The 17,919-nt window shown below is 37.8% G+C and overlaps 1 protein-coding gene across 1 annotated transcript in view; it reads left to right on the plus strand.

Annotated features, from left to right (window-relative positions):
* Positions 1–17,919, plus strand: part of GRAMD2B (GRAM domain containing 2B) — a 38,118-nt gene that overhangs the window by 12,301 nt on the left and 7,898 nt on the right. The window contains exons 2-11 of the mRNA XM_007425633.4: positions 4,824–4,946; positions 6,993–7,080; positions 9,315–9,381; positions 10,560–10,663; positions 11,809–11,904; positions 12,432–12,503; positions 13,038–13,112; positions 15,577–15,688; positions 15,891–16,013; positions 17,254–17,341. Coding sequence (XP_007425695.1) covers positions 4,824–4,946; positions 6,993–7,080; positions 9,315–9,381; positions 10,560–10,663; positions 11,809–11,904; positions 12,432–12,503; positions 13,038–13,112; positions 15,577–15,688; positions 15,891–16,013; positions 17,254–17,341 — 948 coding nt within the window. The remainder of the gene's footprint in view (positions 1–4,823; positions 4,947–6,992; positions 7,081–9,314; positions 9,382–10,559; positions 10,664–11,808; positions 11,905–12,431; positions 12,504–13,037; positions 13,113–15,576; positions 15,689–15,890; positions 16,014–17,253; positions 17,342–17,919) is intronic.

Genomic DNA, 17,919 nt, shown 5'->3' on the forward strand with positions numbered 1-17,919 from the left:
TCTAGAAAGATTACTACTACCCTATCTGCATGTAGTAGAATAGCAGAAAAGATTTTCCCCCTGCCCAATATAAACCTAGCAAGATATGACCTCTGTCCCTATTTCAGAATATTTGGACAGCAAATAAACTATTACCCTTAGATTTTATACTATTTTTTTCTGATAAACAGCAACAAATCTGAAAAACACTTGTGCCCAGAAGTGTACTTGGAGCAGGTATGAACTATGCACAAGAAATATACACATATTTTTCAAAAATAACTCATCAACACTCTGTTTTGTCCTTTGTAAATATGTTCCATATATTCAGTTTTCAGATTATTATAATGTTGTCTAGTTACTCTTAAAATTATATATAGAATAATACTCTCTATATAGAGAGAATGCTAGATAGATTGATAGACAGACAGATAATAGATTTCTATAAGAACTATGAAATGCTTCTACCAAAATATAGCAATAGGAGGTTTTGTTAAGAAATGTCAAGAATAGTAAGCAGATTTTGCAAGGAGTTGACAAGCACATCCTGGTAATGGCTTAAACATGTGATGAATCCTTTTCATCTTGCAAAATATGTACTTCTTTTTTTAGCATTAATTTCATTTCCTGTTCAGAAAGTTTTGTATGATAACTAAGCATTATTTGAGTCTTTGATGGTTTATGTAGTATCACTTTCCGAAAGTTGAGTAAAAATAAATTCAATGTTGCTGTAACATTACGGTAATTTCTCATTTCTTGGATGAGCTAATTAAAGCACGTAGCAATTGGTGTGATCATATCTGCAGTTTCACACACGTGGCTCTCAGACAGATATATCACAGAGGTTAATATCAAGTCATCCTGAACAATACGTTAATTTAAATAAGAATTTTATTTAGAAATGAAACGGGTAACCTTATTTGGAAAGTTCTGCAGCTGCATTACTAAAGTGACAGTATAAAGGTAAAAACATATAATAGTGGAATCCTAATCTTTCAATCACTTTTTTTAAAGAAATTCATTTTCATATATAATCTCTCTAGGTTACAGTAAGCATCTTTGATCAGCATATCTGAAAACCCTAAGGATAATTTTAAAATGTTCCCATTTATAGTTTAAAAACATTTCCCAATATTTCCAGGTTAAGTATTCCAAGGATGACATTTTCCTTTTTATTTTTAATTTACCTATTTAAGGTGCCTTGCGAAGCAGAATTGTATCTATCCACCTTTCTGCCTCCCTACCTACCTGTCTTGAGATTCTTAAACATCCACTTCCATTTGATCATACATGTAGATAAGGGTCAGGTATTAGAAAAAACGTTAATAAAATAACTGACAAAGGTCATCAGATTTGACTGAATCTATCCTTTGCTATAAAGTTGTTCAAAGTGTTTTGATATTTTTTTCAGCTAAAGCAGTTTCTAAAACTTTTAAATGCTACCAGATTCAGTGAATTATGTGTCTTAGTTTTTTTAAGGACAAACCTTGCACCTCACAATAAGAACTAAATCACTTCCTTTGCTGGATCATTTTATATGCATTAGACAATATAATAGGTTCAGAATTTATTATGAATGTTTATTCAGCTTTTTAAAAATTTATTTTGACTAAAAACACTGACTAACCAGGTATTGCCTAAAAACACTGATTAACTGGACATTGCTGTTAAATATAATCATAATACACACACACACTTACACACTAAATCTGTTTTCATCCTAGCCAGCACTATCTAGAAAGGTTGTAATTTATATTTTAACAGATTTTGCATTTTGAAAGATGTAGAAGGTCACATAGAAGGATTTTTTGGTAGGTATGGAAGGACTTATCTCCCAACAATCTAACAGTGACAATTATGGAACTTAAACTGCTAAAATACAGAAAGTTTGGAGTAACCTGCAGTCAGTTTCTTGTATGTTAGTCAATTCTATACTGAAAATCAACAGATCAGCTCAATATGTTCCCAAAAGCAACCTGTCTTTAATTTCTAACTTAAATGTCTTTCGCATTTAGCCCTGGTTTGGGATTTTGAATTCTGCCTATCCTTATTGTAAACTGGAAAAATCATTCTGCCAAATATTGCCAGGGCAAACAGCAGCTCCGAGAGAGATGAATAAAAGGGGATTGTACCCCAAAACCCGTGGATATAGGCATCCGGTAGGATCCACAATGATGTCATGCATACCATGATATCATCATGCAAATGACAGAGATTATGTAATTTTCTTCTGTAGTATCAGGACACATCACTTGCCCCCTTGCAGATGTCCATGCTTATGGGTTTTCCCATCCCTTTATTTATATGGGCAGTTCTTCCAAACAAGCCAAATCATTCAGAAATGACTGCTATCTTTCCACCTAGAAACTCTTTTAACAGATACCGTGACCGTAATATTCTCAGGTAGAAGTAATAATAGGAAGATTTCATAACTGACTGTTTTTTCTCCCTTGCCCCCTGCCATGCATAACTTGGATTATGAATCTCTTGGCTAAAAAACTGTTTATCTGTGTAAGTATTAAAGGCTTACTATCTCGGGGATCAGAAAGAAAAAAAACATGGAAGGAGAAGCTTTCAAAGAGACATCTTATTCCAAACCATTGGGCTTTGTATCCAGACAGAATAAGAAATACTGACAAAAATCTGAGTGACGTTGCATTATTCTGTCATATTTATAGCGTGGAATATAAGAAGAAAGAATTCTCAGGTTCCAGCAATTTCTCTTAAATGGAAATTTATTCCAATTAACTAGTGAAAGCCCTGGGAACAGCAGGAAAGTACAAGTAATCTCTGGGTTAAGAATGCATGGTTTAAGGATGACCCATAGTTAAGAACACAGCCTATTGTAGCAAAATTTGAGTTAAATACCCAGTGGTTCAAGTTCATTACACAATGTTACTTACACAGTATTATACATTAATACTCTTCCGGCTTACATACAAATTCGACTTAAAGACAGACGTTGGGAACAGAACTCGTTCATAACCTGCGGACTACCTGTATAAGCAAGCAAGAGCTTGTTTTAACCAATGACTTAAACAAGTTTCATCTTAAAACGGCACTGAAAGGAGCAATTCTAAACATGCTTGTTTCAAATCAGTGTGGTTAGCTTCCATGTGAATGGGATGAAGTGTGGGCAGTGTCTTTCACATTTGGATGCTCATTTAAAGTACTGACAGTCTTGACTCACTATCATCCTTGATCTCTACTCGCTTTCCCCAGAAATAGTCAAATGATTATATAGGTTGCAGACTCATTAAGGCAACCATCTCATCTCAGATTGGGGATGGGAATTACAACCAGTAACTTATGTTGCTGAGAACAAATGCACTATTTTTATGGCATGAGCACAGCAAAAGAGTTTTGAGTTCAAATCAATCTCTCTCTCTTTCTCTCTCTCTCTCTCTGTGTCTCTCTCATTGTTCTTGCTTTGTTTGTTTGTCTATACATTGCATTTATATTCTGCCTGTGCTCTGAGAACTCAAGATGGCTTCTTTCTCCCCCCCCCCTTACTTTGGGGTGCCTTTGAGTCTGTCTTTGATTCCCAAACAAGTCCATGCAATTTTCTTGGCAATATTTTTCAAAGTGGCTTGCCATTGCCTTCTTTCCAGGTCTGAGAGCGCGCAACTGGCCCAAAACCACCTAATTGGCCTAGAACATGGGTTTCCCTGCAGCTAGTCCAGCACCTTAAGCATTAGACCAAACTGGCTGTCTTCAAGATGGCATCCAAGGTGATATTTCCTAATTTTGTTTCCTTAAAAACAATAACCCTGAGAGCTAGGTTGACCTGAGCCTGGCCCAAAGTCACCCAGTGAGCTGTTTGAGTGAGGTCTTATTCCAGCACCCATAGATATAGAGAGTAATTTGAGAGTAGGTTGTTTTTTTAATTTCCCCCTCCCCCATTATACATGTCCACATGTTATCGCAGATGTCAAGCCTGATTTGAGGTAGCCTTGACTTAGTAGTAAAAGAAGTTCATTTTACCACATTTCAGCATTTATTGAAAGAAACCATTTCATTTCTGTTTCATTTTGCACACATTTGTCCTCCTATGCACCACCTGGCAGAAATGGATGTGTTTGTATCATGATTTTTGCAATTGGGAGACCACCAACCCTTCTACTCATCTTAGGAAACCTACTTTCACCATGTCCTTTATAAAACTGGGAGCCACACTCACAATACAAGCCAACTGAATGAGCAGTGTAATTACTGAGATTACCTTTTATATTTCTTGGGCATGTTACTAATATAGCTCAAATAATGATTACAAAAAGTCAAAGAGTTAGGGGGTTCAGCATGCAAGGGAAGTGTGTTAGGTCCACTTCACTAATAATCCAGGATGTTGAAGCCATGACTTGACCATGAGAACTATGCAGTTGGTTCCCCCTCTCCTTGAGTAATGAAAGAAAAAATATATTAATGGGACAAATGAAACTGGAAAAAGATTAGCTTGATGTAATAAGTAATATAGTCAGCATGGAAGCACATGTTGCTTTATAGTGACATTGTCTGCTTTTGCTTTTAGCTTCCACCTCACTCCATGGTATGGTTAATATAGTCTTATCTCAAGAGTTTGTGCATTCCCCAGGGGGAAAAAAACTACCTCCATTTTGGATGGTTCAGATACATGTAAGGAAAATCACATCTTCTGGTTCTCCACCTGTAACATAATTAACTGAAGTATCTCTAATCTGAAAAAAATATATGTTTAGCTCTTCAAATGCCATCATTCAAAATATAAGCTATACAGGTAGGTGATTGGAATTGGCAACTGGAATTTAAGCTCTGAGACTGTTGTTTTATATTTTTAAGCCCTAAGAAATGATGTTACTTTCTTGCAGTTCAGAAAATGAAAATGGAACAGAAGAAAAGAAGAAATCTGGAAAAACAGGCTCTGGAGTCTCACAGATATCACCTAATGAGGCTGACTATTTTGAAGACCAGAAAAAAGTTGCAACTGCACGGTAATAAAGAATCCAGCTAGACGAAACTTTTAGATTAGATAAATGGTTAAATCTCTGTTAAAGAAAAATGACAACCTATTTTGTGAAAGTTAGAGACCTTTGAATTCATCCATATAAGTATATACAGTATCTCTGATCAGAATAAACTTTGAACCAGTCTCTCTCTTATGTAAAACCTGGCTTTCCATTTTATATTAGTCTCTTGCAGTGGCCGGGTCCCCAGCCCAAACGGCATCTGTGCAAGTCCAGCCGCCACATCCCTGTGTGTGCCTGACTAATTTGCAGATGCCAAGCACGGAATGTGCAAGTGCAGAGGGGCTGTAAGTAAGTTAACCTGTATGCACTTACACATTTCCCCTAATTGTGTACAGGCTCTTGCCCTTCTTATTTCTCAAATACCTGATTTTAAGTCTTTTGATGACATACATTTGGAATTGTGAATAGTCCTATATATAAATGCACTGATTCCTCTTCTCTTTCTTAGAACAGCAAAACCAAAGTGATGGTTGGAAAATGAAATAGTGCCATTTGAAACTAGAGACAAGTGCTGGGATTTTGCCAGTTTCCAAAATTGCAGCAAAATTACATTAAGAGGGCAGTTCCCAGGCTTTGGAGGCTAACTAGCACATTTTGAGAGTGTGACATGGGCTCTCAAAGAGCTCTAGCAGCCTCCTTTTTATTTTCTAAGAATGCCTCTGAGTCTACATGGGGTTCAGGAGCATTTTTGGAAATAAAGATGATGCAATGTTTTGTTTGCCCATATGTCACAGTGCAATTTATATTTCCTTCCTTTTTCCCTATCTTTCTATATATCCCTGTTCCCTATAGTTACCACTTGGAGAGTGATGTATTTTTTTTCCCCCTACTTGACATATGTACCCAACTCTGCTTTGGGGCAGAACTGAAGTTTTTGCCATTCTTTACTAGCATATTTGAAAAGATGGGACTTTTCTCAACTAATTAGAGGTTAGGAAAAGATTTAGTCAAATGACATGAGAAGAATGTTGCCAGTGAGAAGGGTGGACTCCTCAGTCATATTCTGGGCTGTGTCACAATGTTCAGTCTGCTCAGGGAGCTGTATGTGAGGTCTGTGCAAAGCTTCAAAGAGGTGCTTTGCTCTGTTGAAGGTTCACGCAAAGCACCCCTTCAAAGTAGTGGGGTTCCCTCACTTGTGAAAGCAAAGAGATGAAGTTCCTTCACTTCTGGTGTTCCAAGGCCTCTTTGACCAGTTTTTGTGACACCTCCAGTAGCCAGAGGAGGCTTCTGTGAATGCAAAATACAGTGAAGGTGGTAAGATGATGCAAAACTCAAAAAAAAAAAAGGAGGAAAATTCTGTCATTACTACACATTAACTGCACATTAACAAGGTAAATTGTGTTGATGTGTAAGGCATAGCACTTTGTTGAGGCAAATTTGGACAGAACCCTCACATTTTCTTAACCTCCAGAAATGTGATTTTTAGTTCCCAGAATTCTCAGCAATGGCCATGTTGGCTGGGGAGCTCAAGGAACTCAAGAAAGTCCAGGTAGGGGAATGCTGATATAGGCTTCATTATACTGCCATGTAGATCCTGTACAATGTGTGAGATACATGACTGAGTAGACAGATCTATATCTGTGATACTAAGCATCCAGTTTAAGGTATTTGTCTAGAATAGAAGCTTTGATGAAAGGCTTAACTAGCAGAGCTATTGCAGGTTTCTTTATTAGGGTAAAAAGGCAACACATTTTTCCTCAGTGAAGCACACTGCATTGCCTTGCAGCCTACTTGTTGTCTCTTACCTCCTCCACGGACCTTTCTCCATTACTTTCAAGAGCTGAAAGAGGCTTCTGCTCCTATACAACCAGAGAAAGCTGCAGAGCGCTGAAGTAGCAAAACCATGAAGGTCATTCTCTTCTCACTCAGAAGCAAGAAATCCACATTGTTTCATAAGTATCTTTGAGAGCATGCTTTACTCAGATCTCCATCCAACCTTGCTGAGCTTTTTAAAGTGAAAAAAACTATCCTTTAGGAAATGAGAATTATGTAACATGGTATTTCCTTTAGGTCAAAGACAATTGTGGATAATAGTTTCTTGACGTTCGATGGCAAGAATGACTCAAAGGCTGAAAGGAAGAAGCATACTTCAAACCAGGTACTGAGAAATGGTTGTTTGATATTTGAAATGTTGAAGACTCTGATTGTGGTAGGGCAACAAAAGTATTGCAAAAGATCAGGCTGGAATAGTAAGTCAGTGCTGAAATACCAATTTTTCCCATCTACCCCACAATTCTGCTTTGTTGAGTAAGGAGGCTGGGCGTTTGGAATCCGTAAGAGCTGATCCTAAGACCCACTTTACCCTCTGAACTGGTTCACACATTAAGCTAAACCATGATCTGTTTAACAATTAAACCAAGAGTTTGATACAGGGGTGCTATGTAGCCCACTTGGTCTGGTTCACATGGACCAGTTTTTAAATGCAAAACATTCCATGCTTCCTCCTTTTCTCTCATTCCCCCTTTGTGTCCCACGTTCTCCAGCTTTTCTTGGTTCCAAGCAATAGTGCATGGTGTGATGCTAAATCACCCCAGCTGTCCCCATGGTGAAAGAAAGACAGAGGCAGCTGGTCTTCACTTGGCTTCTGATGGAGCGTCACTGAGCAGGCAGGCTGGATATGGGAAAAGATTGTGCTATGTAAGGGAGGAGAGGGACAACTGGGCCCCTCGATCTGCTCCTGTGCGTTCCACAACGGCTCTTTCAAGGACTCTGCAGTTTTAACAGAGACCGATATAGATCTTGTCCAGCATTTTCCAGTGTCACTTGATGACATTTATATATCCCAAGATATTTGGCTCCATTTGTTGGTGCTATCGGAGGAAAGGTCATGAAGGATGCAGGATGTTTTTGTACTCTTGCTCTTTATTAAAGTTAGGGTAAAATGGGGCTTTCTTTTTCATTAACAGCTGCGCTAGTGTTGACTTTTGTGCCTTGGTAGCCATTAGTGCTGCATGGCTTTTGCATAATTAGCGTATCACCTGGATTACCTGTGGCACGGGCATTGAGTGCAATAACAGACAGTGGCTTATAATGCATATGGATAGACTCAGTCAACACTGTTGATTTCTTTAAGAGACTACAATAGGCAGGCTGTATGTGCTTACAACCACGAACAGGCCAAGAGATATGCTAGTGTCCCACTGGTTCATGCCTTACGTTAAGATATGTGTTTTTGAATTAGCATGTTGCATGAAGTCAACCAATCATTACAGTTCATACTACATCATTTGTTTAGATATTATGTGATCCTAGGCAAGGGTGGTTTGTTAGGCAAACTATGGCTTGCGACAGTCAGGGTGGTGATGGGAATTCAAGAAAGGGGGCCAATCAGGAGCGCAGATGCATTCAGCATTTGCCCTTCCCCAGTGCAAAGGTAGTGCATGTTATGTAAAGAGCTGCTTATGGCATGAAACTCTGGGGCCTGAGGTTGGTGTAACCAAGAGCTGTTGGAGCAATGCATGTCTGCATACACATACCAAACAAGCCTATACTAGTACTAATACGCCAGTGTGCATACAATAAAGGCTGTGTTCATGAATTATCATCAGAACGAGATGATGCCTAATTTTAATATCCCTGGATTATTCTTCACTGAATAAGCCTCAGTTGGCTAAGTTTACTCAATATGGTAAGCCGTTTACCATCGCTAATAAAACACAATGACTGGTTTACACAATATGCTAAGCAAAAACAAAATAAATCCCTGTGATGCTGACTCCATCCAGATATAACTAAGTCCAGGACCATCAAATAATTAAAGGACTTAATAAGCTTATTGATTCCCATCCTCTTGTCCCAGCATAATGAACCACTTGAGGAACTACAGCAATATGCCTTGCTGTTCTCTTAGTGTAGAAGAAAGACTCTTATGCGCTTAAGTACAGTTTGTTGTATGTGTGTGTTTTATGTATAAACACTGTGCCAACCCTGGAAAATAACTGATCAAAATAATTCTACCAGTACACACAGAAGGTGAGTTTCTTTTAGATGGGTAATCTCTGTTTCCAGCATGGGTCCCATTGGCTGGAACAAACTTACCATTCTAGAATATCAGATTCTGATCTTGACTGGTGGAGGAGGAGGTCAAAAAAGTCAAGATGGCAGCTGCAGCCACACCATCAAAGCCCTGCCCTTTTTGTGTGTGTCTCACTTGCCTACTGATTTGTTCATTCTGTTTTTGAGAAGTATGTGCACTCAGTACGGCATAGTTCCAATTCTTTCCATCTGCTGCTGAAAAAGTGTTCACAGGATTTAATAATAACCTAGGCAAATAAGGCTGAGGACAATTACAGTAATATAGCAATAACCAAATTCTCTGATTCTTTGCTTTAGTTTAAGGCTAACGCTCATTTTCACAAGCTGTTTCTGGATGTCCCAATTGATGAGCCTTTGAGACAAAGTAAGTGGAATGCCATTTTTATGTTGTACTTTTGTAAGTTATGTTTTCTACAGGTAGTCCTCACTTAGCAACTGCCTTGGATAGCAACCATACAAATAGGATGGTAATAAACAGTAATAAAAAATCCATTTTCCCACCAGTGCTGGCATTTAGGACAACAAAAGCCTTCAGTGTGAAACTGATTAAGGTCTGGTCAGTTTCAGGCAGCAGCTGCCAACTTGCAGATTAAGATCACAGAGCTGAGCTTGTTAACTTGTGGTTCCCACTTTTTAGGGACCTGCTGAGCTGAGGAGAAAAGCAGCTCAGGAAGAGACAGCTTGTTTAAGCAATCTCTTCACCCTGCCAGGTGGCAAAAAAGGGGGGAAAAAACAAGTCAGGCACAGAACACTGTATGAGAGAACTTTATCTGAATGAGAAGGCAGCAACCAGTGATCTTCACAGCATCTCTCTCTCTCTGTCAGATGGCTCACTTAACAACCATTTTGCCTAGCGACCCTTTTGCCAGAACCAACTACACTGACTACATGAAGAATACCTGTACTATTTTTTCCAGAACTTGTGCTATTAGGATTATGGAGGTTTTTCTTTATTGCCAGTTATAGTGGCTTCCTTTTTGGCATACACATGCACACAATACTGTTCTGCTTCATAGCACATTCTAATTGTCAGTTTGCTTTCCATGTAAAATCCCAATATGGGTAGTCCTCATTCAGTGACTGACTCATTTAGCAACTGTTTACAGTTACAATGGTGATAAAAAAGTAACTTTGCAACCAATCCTTGCATTTATGACCTTCGCAGGTCTATAAAGCAAAGGAAAGCTGAAATAAGAGCATAAGCACAGTCACAGTTTCACTCAGTGACCACTTCACTTAACAACTGGGTTGCTGGTCCCAATTGTGGTTGCTAAACAAGGACTACTTGTATTTAGTACTGAGTAGCTTTTTCTACTCAATACTCAATATTTATATATCGAAATGTAGGTTCTGAGAAAACTAGGATATTGTTCCAGACTTTTTAATCTTTGCAAATGGTTTTCCCCCAACAGTAATACCCTTTGTATTTGCTATATTTGCTTTAAGAAATTTATCTTACATATGTAGTGTGTGTTAGATACATTGCCTGCCCAGCTGTACATATTCCCCAGTTAGATAACATTATGCATGCAACCTTTGTAGATTTCACCTGCGCCTTACAGAAAGAAATTGTGTACCAAGGGAAGCTGTTCATATCAGAGAACTGGATTTGCTTCCATTCCAAAGTCTTTGGCAAAGACACCAAGGTAAGTAATCATAGCTTATGGTGCATTAAATTCCATGAGGCATGCCTAATTTTTATTTAATAGGTAGAGGGATGATAGTGCAAATGCTAATGCAACGTGGCATATGTACTGTGTAAGTAGAAAATCAGAAAACTTTGTAGCATGTGAGCTATTAAAAGGATTACAGTAAAACTGTTGTTATTGGCTGTTCAACCAATATTTTCAGTTCAAAATACCCACTGTGTAGAGGCAAAATGCTAAGAAAGCCGCAAGCTTTACTTCATTTATAAATTGAAGTTGCACTAGCAATGGAACACGATAAAACTCAGGATGTGGCCTAGTTAATGTGTGTTACTTACTTTGTAACAAACTGTGGTTAAATCCTGGCTTAGCATTATGTGAGGATACAATTTATATTTGCTTCTAAGCAAATCTCACTTTCTCCAGTGAGATTTACTCTCAGAGAAGTGCTCAGCTAATTGCATTTTTAAAAGTCCTTTCCTTCATGGCAAGAAGTTTTTGAACTATTTATTTGGTTATAACATTGTCAGGAGGATAACAAATACATGCAGTGCTTCCCATCTGTATATAACTAAAATGTGACTTAGCTGAATATTTTGCAGTGTTAGAATACTGTTTATTATAAAAAAAAATTGCCAACAACTCCTTTTTATGACATTTTAAATCAATCTGCCTCTATTTCCTAATGGTTAGCATTGTTGTAACTGTATTTTTGAGTGAAATGGATGTCACAACACAAAGTAGTGGGACTGCATGTGTTAAAAACATTAATGTTTTTGTCAAGTTTTAAATGATAGATACCAAAACAGGCAATGCGTATCAAAAATTGTTTGCAGGCCTATTGCATTCATTACAGATGGAAACGTAATAATGTTGAGCCTCCTGAAAATCACTGCCATCTATTTTACATGTTTTATTATTTTTGTCACAACATAATGTAGGCAACAAATTGGCACTCAAATTAGCTTAACTCTAAAAAGATAGCTGTCTGGCTTTATCTGAAAGTATCTAGGTATAAGCACAGCAGAAATTACTTTATAAGTAGTATTATTCGCTTCTTTGAAGTAGGCTTGCTGCATAACCATCAATATTGTTGGTTAAGTTGACATCTTCATGTTGTAATAATCACTATGCTTTCATTTTAGATTAGCATACCTGTGTTATCCGTAACACTAATAAAGAAGACTAAAACTGCCCTTTTAGTGCCAAATGCTCTCATTATAGCTACAGTCTCGGATAGGGTAAGTTCATATTTTATTTACTATATTATTTTGTTGTTTGTATTTCTATATCCCATGTTCTGGGAGTATAATTGGGAGGGGAAACTGTTGTGGAGACCACAGACTGGCTGAGGACTATATGAACCACAAATTATATATTCCTGTTTTATAGTTATTCTCTTCTGTTCTGCACTTCTTCAGAATATCGTTCCCAAATATGGGAAATGGTACTGAGTGTGATTAAATAATAAATAAGAAAAAACATTCTTAATATATCTTGTCGAAGCAGATCTTGCTCAGGTAGAAATGTGCTAAATTGATGAAGGTTTTGGCACCAAGTAACAGTCCAGAGAGCCTTTTATAAACTTGAATTATGAAAGGCAGATGATTAAAAAGCAACTGAGTGTGTGAGATGCATGTGGTGTGTAGAGACGTCAGATCCTTAAGTAGTTGTTAAGGAGATATACTTTAGTAAAAATAATAGGAAAGGCAAGCTCAAGCAGTCTTCCCTGGTTTTAAATAATATTTGTTGGTGGTTTTCTTTACAGTACATGTTCATCTCTTTTCTGTCCAGAGACACTGTTTACAAACTATTAAAATCTGTTTGTGCTCATCTAGAGGTAAGTAAACCTTTCTTCAGATACAGATAGTCCTCGCTTAGTGACCACAATTGGGACTGGCAACTCTGTCATTAAGTTACCCAGTTGCTAAGCGAGACATCATGTGACCATGACAGGCTTACAACCTCACTTCTACTGTGGTTGCTAAACGAATCACTCGCGGTTGTTAAGTGAGACATCACATGACCGCTACTTCCAATTTTACTGCCAGCTTCTCCATTGACTGTGCTTGTCAGAAGCTGGTTGTGAAGCATGCAAATGGCAATCACATGATTGCAAGATGCTGTGATGGTCATAAATGCCTGCTGGTTGTGAAGTGCCTGAATCTCGATCACATGACTGCAGGGATGTTGCAACAGTTATAAGTGTGAGGACTGGTCATAAAGTTACTTTTTCAGCACTGTGTTGTAACTTTGAATGGCCCCTAAACAGGGCAGTCATTAAGCGAGGTCTACCTGTATGTCTGTGAGTATTCCTAGTATTACTTAGTTAATCCTACTGCAACTGTGTAATTTTTAAAATTGGACATTTCAGGATGTGAACAACAGTCCTAATCCTTCTTCCCTAGAAAGTAGTTTCAGAGCTGAACGGCCTACAACATTACCTCTGGTAAGTTTATTTTTGAACAGAAAAACATTTTTGGTGGAGAACTACAATAGAAATAGCTTTTTAAAAAAAGAAAAGAAAAATGCTTTATTAATTTTATTTATGTACTAGAACTTCTATGCCACTCAGTTTTTGAAGGCTCTGAGTGGCTTACATCCAGCAATAACAACTCAATAACTATCAAAATATATCAGCAGACATCTACTGGATGTCCTATTCAGTGTGGGTAGGTTAATTCTCATTGTCCCCAAACACTTTCCTGAATAGCTTCACAGCTCTTTGGAAGCACAGCAGAGAAGGGGTGGTGTGGATATCCAGGGGCAAGTTGTTTCACAGAAAGGGACCATCAGTGAGACATCTCAGTTACTGGATCCCTATAGATGGCATTACTTTAATGGAGGGACTCTTAACAAACTTTCTCCCCAGCTATTACTGGATGGGCAGATTCAACCTGAGAAGGTGGTTTCAAGGATATCCAAGCACTAAGCCATGAAGAACATGTTGCAATATTCAGCCGTTAGATGACAAAGGCATGAATTATTATGTATAACAGCTCCTGATATAGAAAAGGGTACAACTGATGTACATGATGTAATTCTGCAAAGACCCTCCTGGCCACCACCTCCACCTGCTGATCAAGCAGGAGCTTTGAGTCTAAGAGAACACCAAGTTACAAGCCAGTTCCATTTTGAAGTCTGTGATTCTGACCAGTTAAAATTGAGCTATCCCCATATTCAGTTCTCTTTCAGATCTACAGCCAGACCATCTTTTAGCCTCAGATTGAGGCTGTTTTTCCTCATCCAGACTCTAATAACCTCCAGGCACCAGGTTAGAGCTTCTACCACATCCCCAAAGTGGAGATGTATAGCCACGTATCCCACACTTACTGATAATACCTCACCCCATGCCAATGAATGACTTTTCATAGAATATACTAGAATAATTTCTTCTGCTATCATAATTATACTGTATGCTGAATAATGTTATATAAGAAAATCAGGGATGATGAGGATAAGGTAGAAAGAGTCTCAAGCCACCTACAGCAAGTAAAATTTAGAAGAAACTTCAGAGGCTCTTATTACAACTTTAGACCAATAATAGCTTGTCATAACCTGCAGAGACTGCTGTTAGTTTTAATGTAGATTTGGGGACTTTAAAATAAAATTAGATGTACTTTTTTACTTTTTTATTTTTTTCAAAGGTGGGAAAACCATGCCAACAATTTTAGTGTGAATCTTGAGAGCTTGTAGAATGGGGGAAGGAAGTATGTTAGCCTTGCTGTGCATAGAAGACTGTATGTGAATTCATATGTAACATACCGAATATTTTTTTTTCTGTGTTAAATGGAACATAGATGATCCCTTGCTGTATGCTTTCATTAACTGAACTAATAAGGCTTTATATATTTTGGTACTGTGGATGTTGTCTTGTGTAGTTAAGCTACTTCTGCAAATTATTCAAGCTCTTTAAATATAAGTTCCTTCATATCTGAGTTCCTTCATATCTTCAAGCCTGAAGTTTTGTTCCTTCTAAGGCTTTGCAACCTCATACATTAAACACAAAAAAGCTGCAGTTTACCTCACATGGTGGGATAATCTTTAGCAACTGCATAGACGAATCTCCCTACAACTTCAGTTAAGCAATGTTTTTTGTTCATTGTATTCATTGTACTTTCTGATGGTAGCTATGTGAATCTGTTAATATAAAACAATGAGCATCTTGTAGTACTTCAAAACTAATGAATTTATTATTACACAAGCTAACATGAACTAAAGTCTACTTACCCTCAGTTATCTGTATGTGTAAACACATTCATACACACAAACACATAGTTGGGAAAAAATAAGATTAAATAACACCTGCACAGCTGTTCAGGCTCTAATATTCCTTCCCATCAATTCCAAAGTTGAAAGAGAAATTATATTATCTGCTAACTAGATTATTTGAAATAATATGGCTTGATGACAATCAATTGTTGACATTTATGGAACTGGAAGCTTAGTCTTCTATATACAGTCTTAATGTTCTACCCATTGGCCTAAGATACAGTCTGGCTGCAATTGCAGAAACAGGGCTGCACAACATTTTTCAGGCTGAAGGCTACCCTGGCCTTTGTGTGCTGGAGGACACACAACTAGAAGTAGATGGAGTCAGGAAAAAAACTAAGCAAATGTAATTAATTCATTTTCTTTTATTTCTAACATATTAAAAATACAATTTGATAACTACTTTTAGAGGAGGTTTTGGGGATGGAGTCCTGAAGCCTGAAGTTGTTGTATCCCTGATGTACATATGTAGCTAAAAGCAAGCTTCACTGTTTTATGGAGCTCATATCTGAGTAGACATAGGTAGATCTGTACTGAGAACATTCTTATTGTCATGGTTTTCAATGTTGAGGCCACAGAGGAAAATAACGAATTGATGCTTAATATTTAATTGGCATTTCTGATACATTGACCCTTTCCAGGAATTCAGTAATGCTTTCTCTGAATTGGGTGGCATCATACAGAGACGCAGACAGGAGATGGAAGAATCCAGCAGCACTGGTTCTCAAACCCCAGAATTGGAACACTTTCAAGGTTTGCATTTAAAATGTGTTTGGATACTTCTCAACTATCCAAACACATCCTTTTCGTCTAGACATTTGGAACACTTCAGCAAAGAACGGGGAATGCAAACATTGTTTAGATGTAACAAAATACTTTACTGGCTTTTATTGGTCTCAAAACTATTCAAATGGCTTACTTTTGCTTTTAATATAATCTTCTTCTTCTCCAACAGATTACCATGAGTCTGAGAACCAGTCTCATTTCAAAAGTTCCAAGACAGAGATGAAAGCAGTCCATAAAGATGTACAGTCTAAATGTACATGTGATGATCAAATCAGGAATGTTTCAGGAAACAGTAAGTAAATCAAATTCACATTTGTGGTTAGTTGTTAGGGTTGAACTCCTTCCACAAGCAGGAAGTGTCAGCTCACAGAAGAGTTTTTGGACATTTTGGGCTAGAACACAGTGGGTGAACTTTGAATAAAAATGTATGCATTTCCACTTGAATAAGAACTTATGTACATAGGGCCCATCCACACAGCAGTGCCAGTGTGCTTTCCTCCCATCCTTGAGATGGAAAGACAGTATATCAGTACAAAAAGTGCTTGTCCCCATATACTACTCTTACTGCGCCTCAGCAACAAGACTGGCAAGTTTTGCTGCTCATGCATCACACAGTGATTTTCATTCCATTCCACCCAGAATCAACCCTTCTGTCTCTTTCTTCAGCTTTCCTGCCCTTAGCCATTGCCAGGTCTTGTTGTTATCTGCTTTGCCTGTTAGTTTTTTTTGTGTACTGGCCATGTAATACTTTGCCTTTTATTATTATTATTAGCAGCAGCAGTAGTAGTAGTAGTAGTAGTTGTAGTACTGGTTTTTAAAAGTATTTTGATGTGTCTGGTTATTTAATTTGTTTCTGAAGTACAGTTCTCTAGGTCGAAGAGAAATGATAACGTATGTGGATCTATATGGAAAATGTAGAAGAAAGGCAAGAACGAGACATTGGGGAAAGGATGCCTAATTTATAGCTGTGAGAATAACATAAAAGGGACTGTGTCTTCCCATGTAGTCTCCCAATTTCCTTTGCTTTATAGCAGGGAGTCTGCATATGCCTGCAGATCAATTTCTTAACCACAGAGCATGATTGTAGCCTTGAGTATTTCTGGAATTCCTTTCTTTGCCTCATTATTCTGAACATATTTCCATTCGGATCAGTTTACATTTTAGAATGCATCTCCCATATGGTGAGAGAACATGATCTGGCTGATATATTAATCACATATTTAAGCTGTAAATTTTAATCAAGGCTTTCTGAGGTATAAAAGTGTCCAGTGCCAATAACATTACTGTAAGCAATGGGCTCAGTTGATTTATAAATACTGTGTTCATGCCACAGAGTAGACAAAGCTAGTTAACCTTCATTAAGCAGCATTAAACCATAACCTGCATTAACATACTTATTTAACGTATTTCATAGATAAGGAGAAAAAGAACAGTCAATTTGAATCTTCTTGTTATTTTGTATTTCTAGTCTCCTACTATGTGTTTAGCCATCGTCTTTTCAAAGGCTAGGTTAATTTTTCTTTTTATCTCAGTTTCCCCAGGAATCCTTGGATCTTTCTACAGAATGAATTTTCAGGTGTTTTTGTCGGTGACTCATGTACTCATTGTCTATGCAGTTCTGTAAGTATGTAGAACCCATTTCCTTAAATTACAAAGCTAAGTATAAGGCCGAGGGCATCTTTCCTGGGATATATTTCGAAAGTTGGATATGCAGCGGCTAAATAAATGGTTTACGAATTTCTTTTTCTTACTTGCTGCACACAAATAAAGATCTGAATATGTTCAACAATAAAAGTTTCCAATGGGGAAAATGGAGGGAGAAAAATGTGATCTGTCTAAATTCCTCTGAGTTGTGTTATATGGATAACAGGCTTATGTAGTTTCCAAAAGCATTTTGCCAGACTCCTGGAGGTAACTGAAAAGAAGATTGATAGATATTTTCAAGGTTTATGGGCAGAGCAGAGCAGCCAGCAACATTACAAACCAAGCAGCAGATAAGGGGATTGGTGAAGCAGGCCAATTTACTGAGGAAACCCTGTTGAATAGGGCAAGAATATGTGTCAATCCACTCACTGCTGGAGCAGTCAGGAGCTCAGCCCACCAAAATTTGCTTTCCTTGTTGGTCACCGAGAGCCTTTCTCTTTCCCTCTTAAGGAGCGATATCTCCAACCTCCTTCTGAATGTCTGTTTACGCAGCT

Source organism: Python bivittatus, unplaced genomic scaffold, assembly GCF_059951505.1.
Source record: "Python bivittatus isolate LINGU-HERP-01145 unplaced genomic scaffold, Pbiv_v1 ctg000850_np1212, whole genome shotgun sequence".
Taxonomy (NCBI): Eukaryota; Metazoa; Chordata; class Lepidosauria; order Squamata; family Pythonidae; genus Python; species Python bivittatus.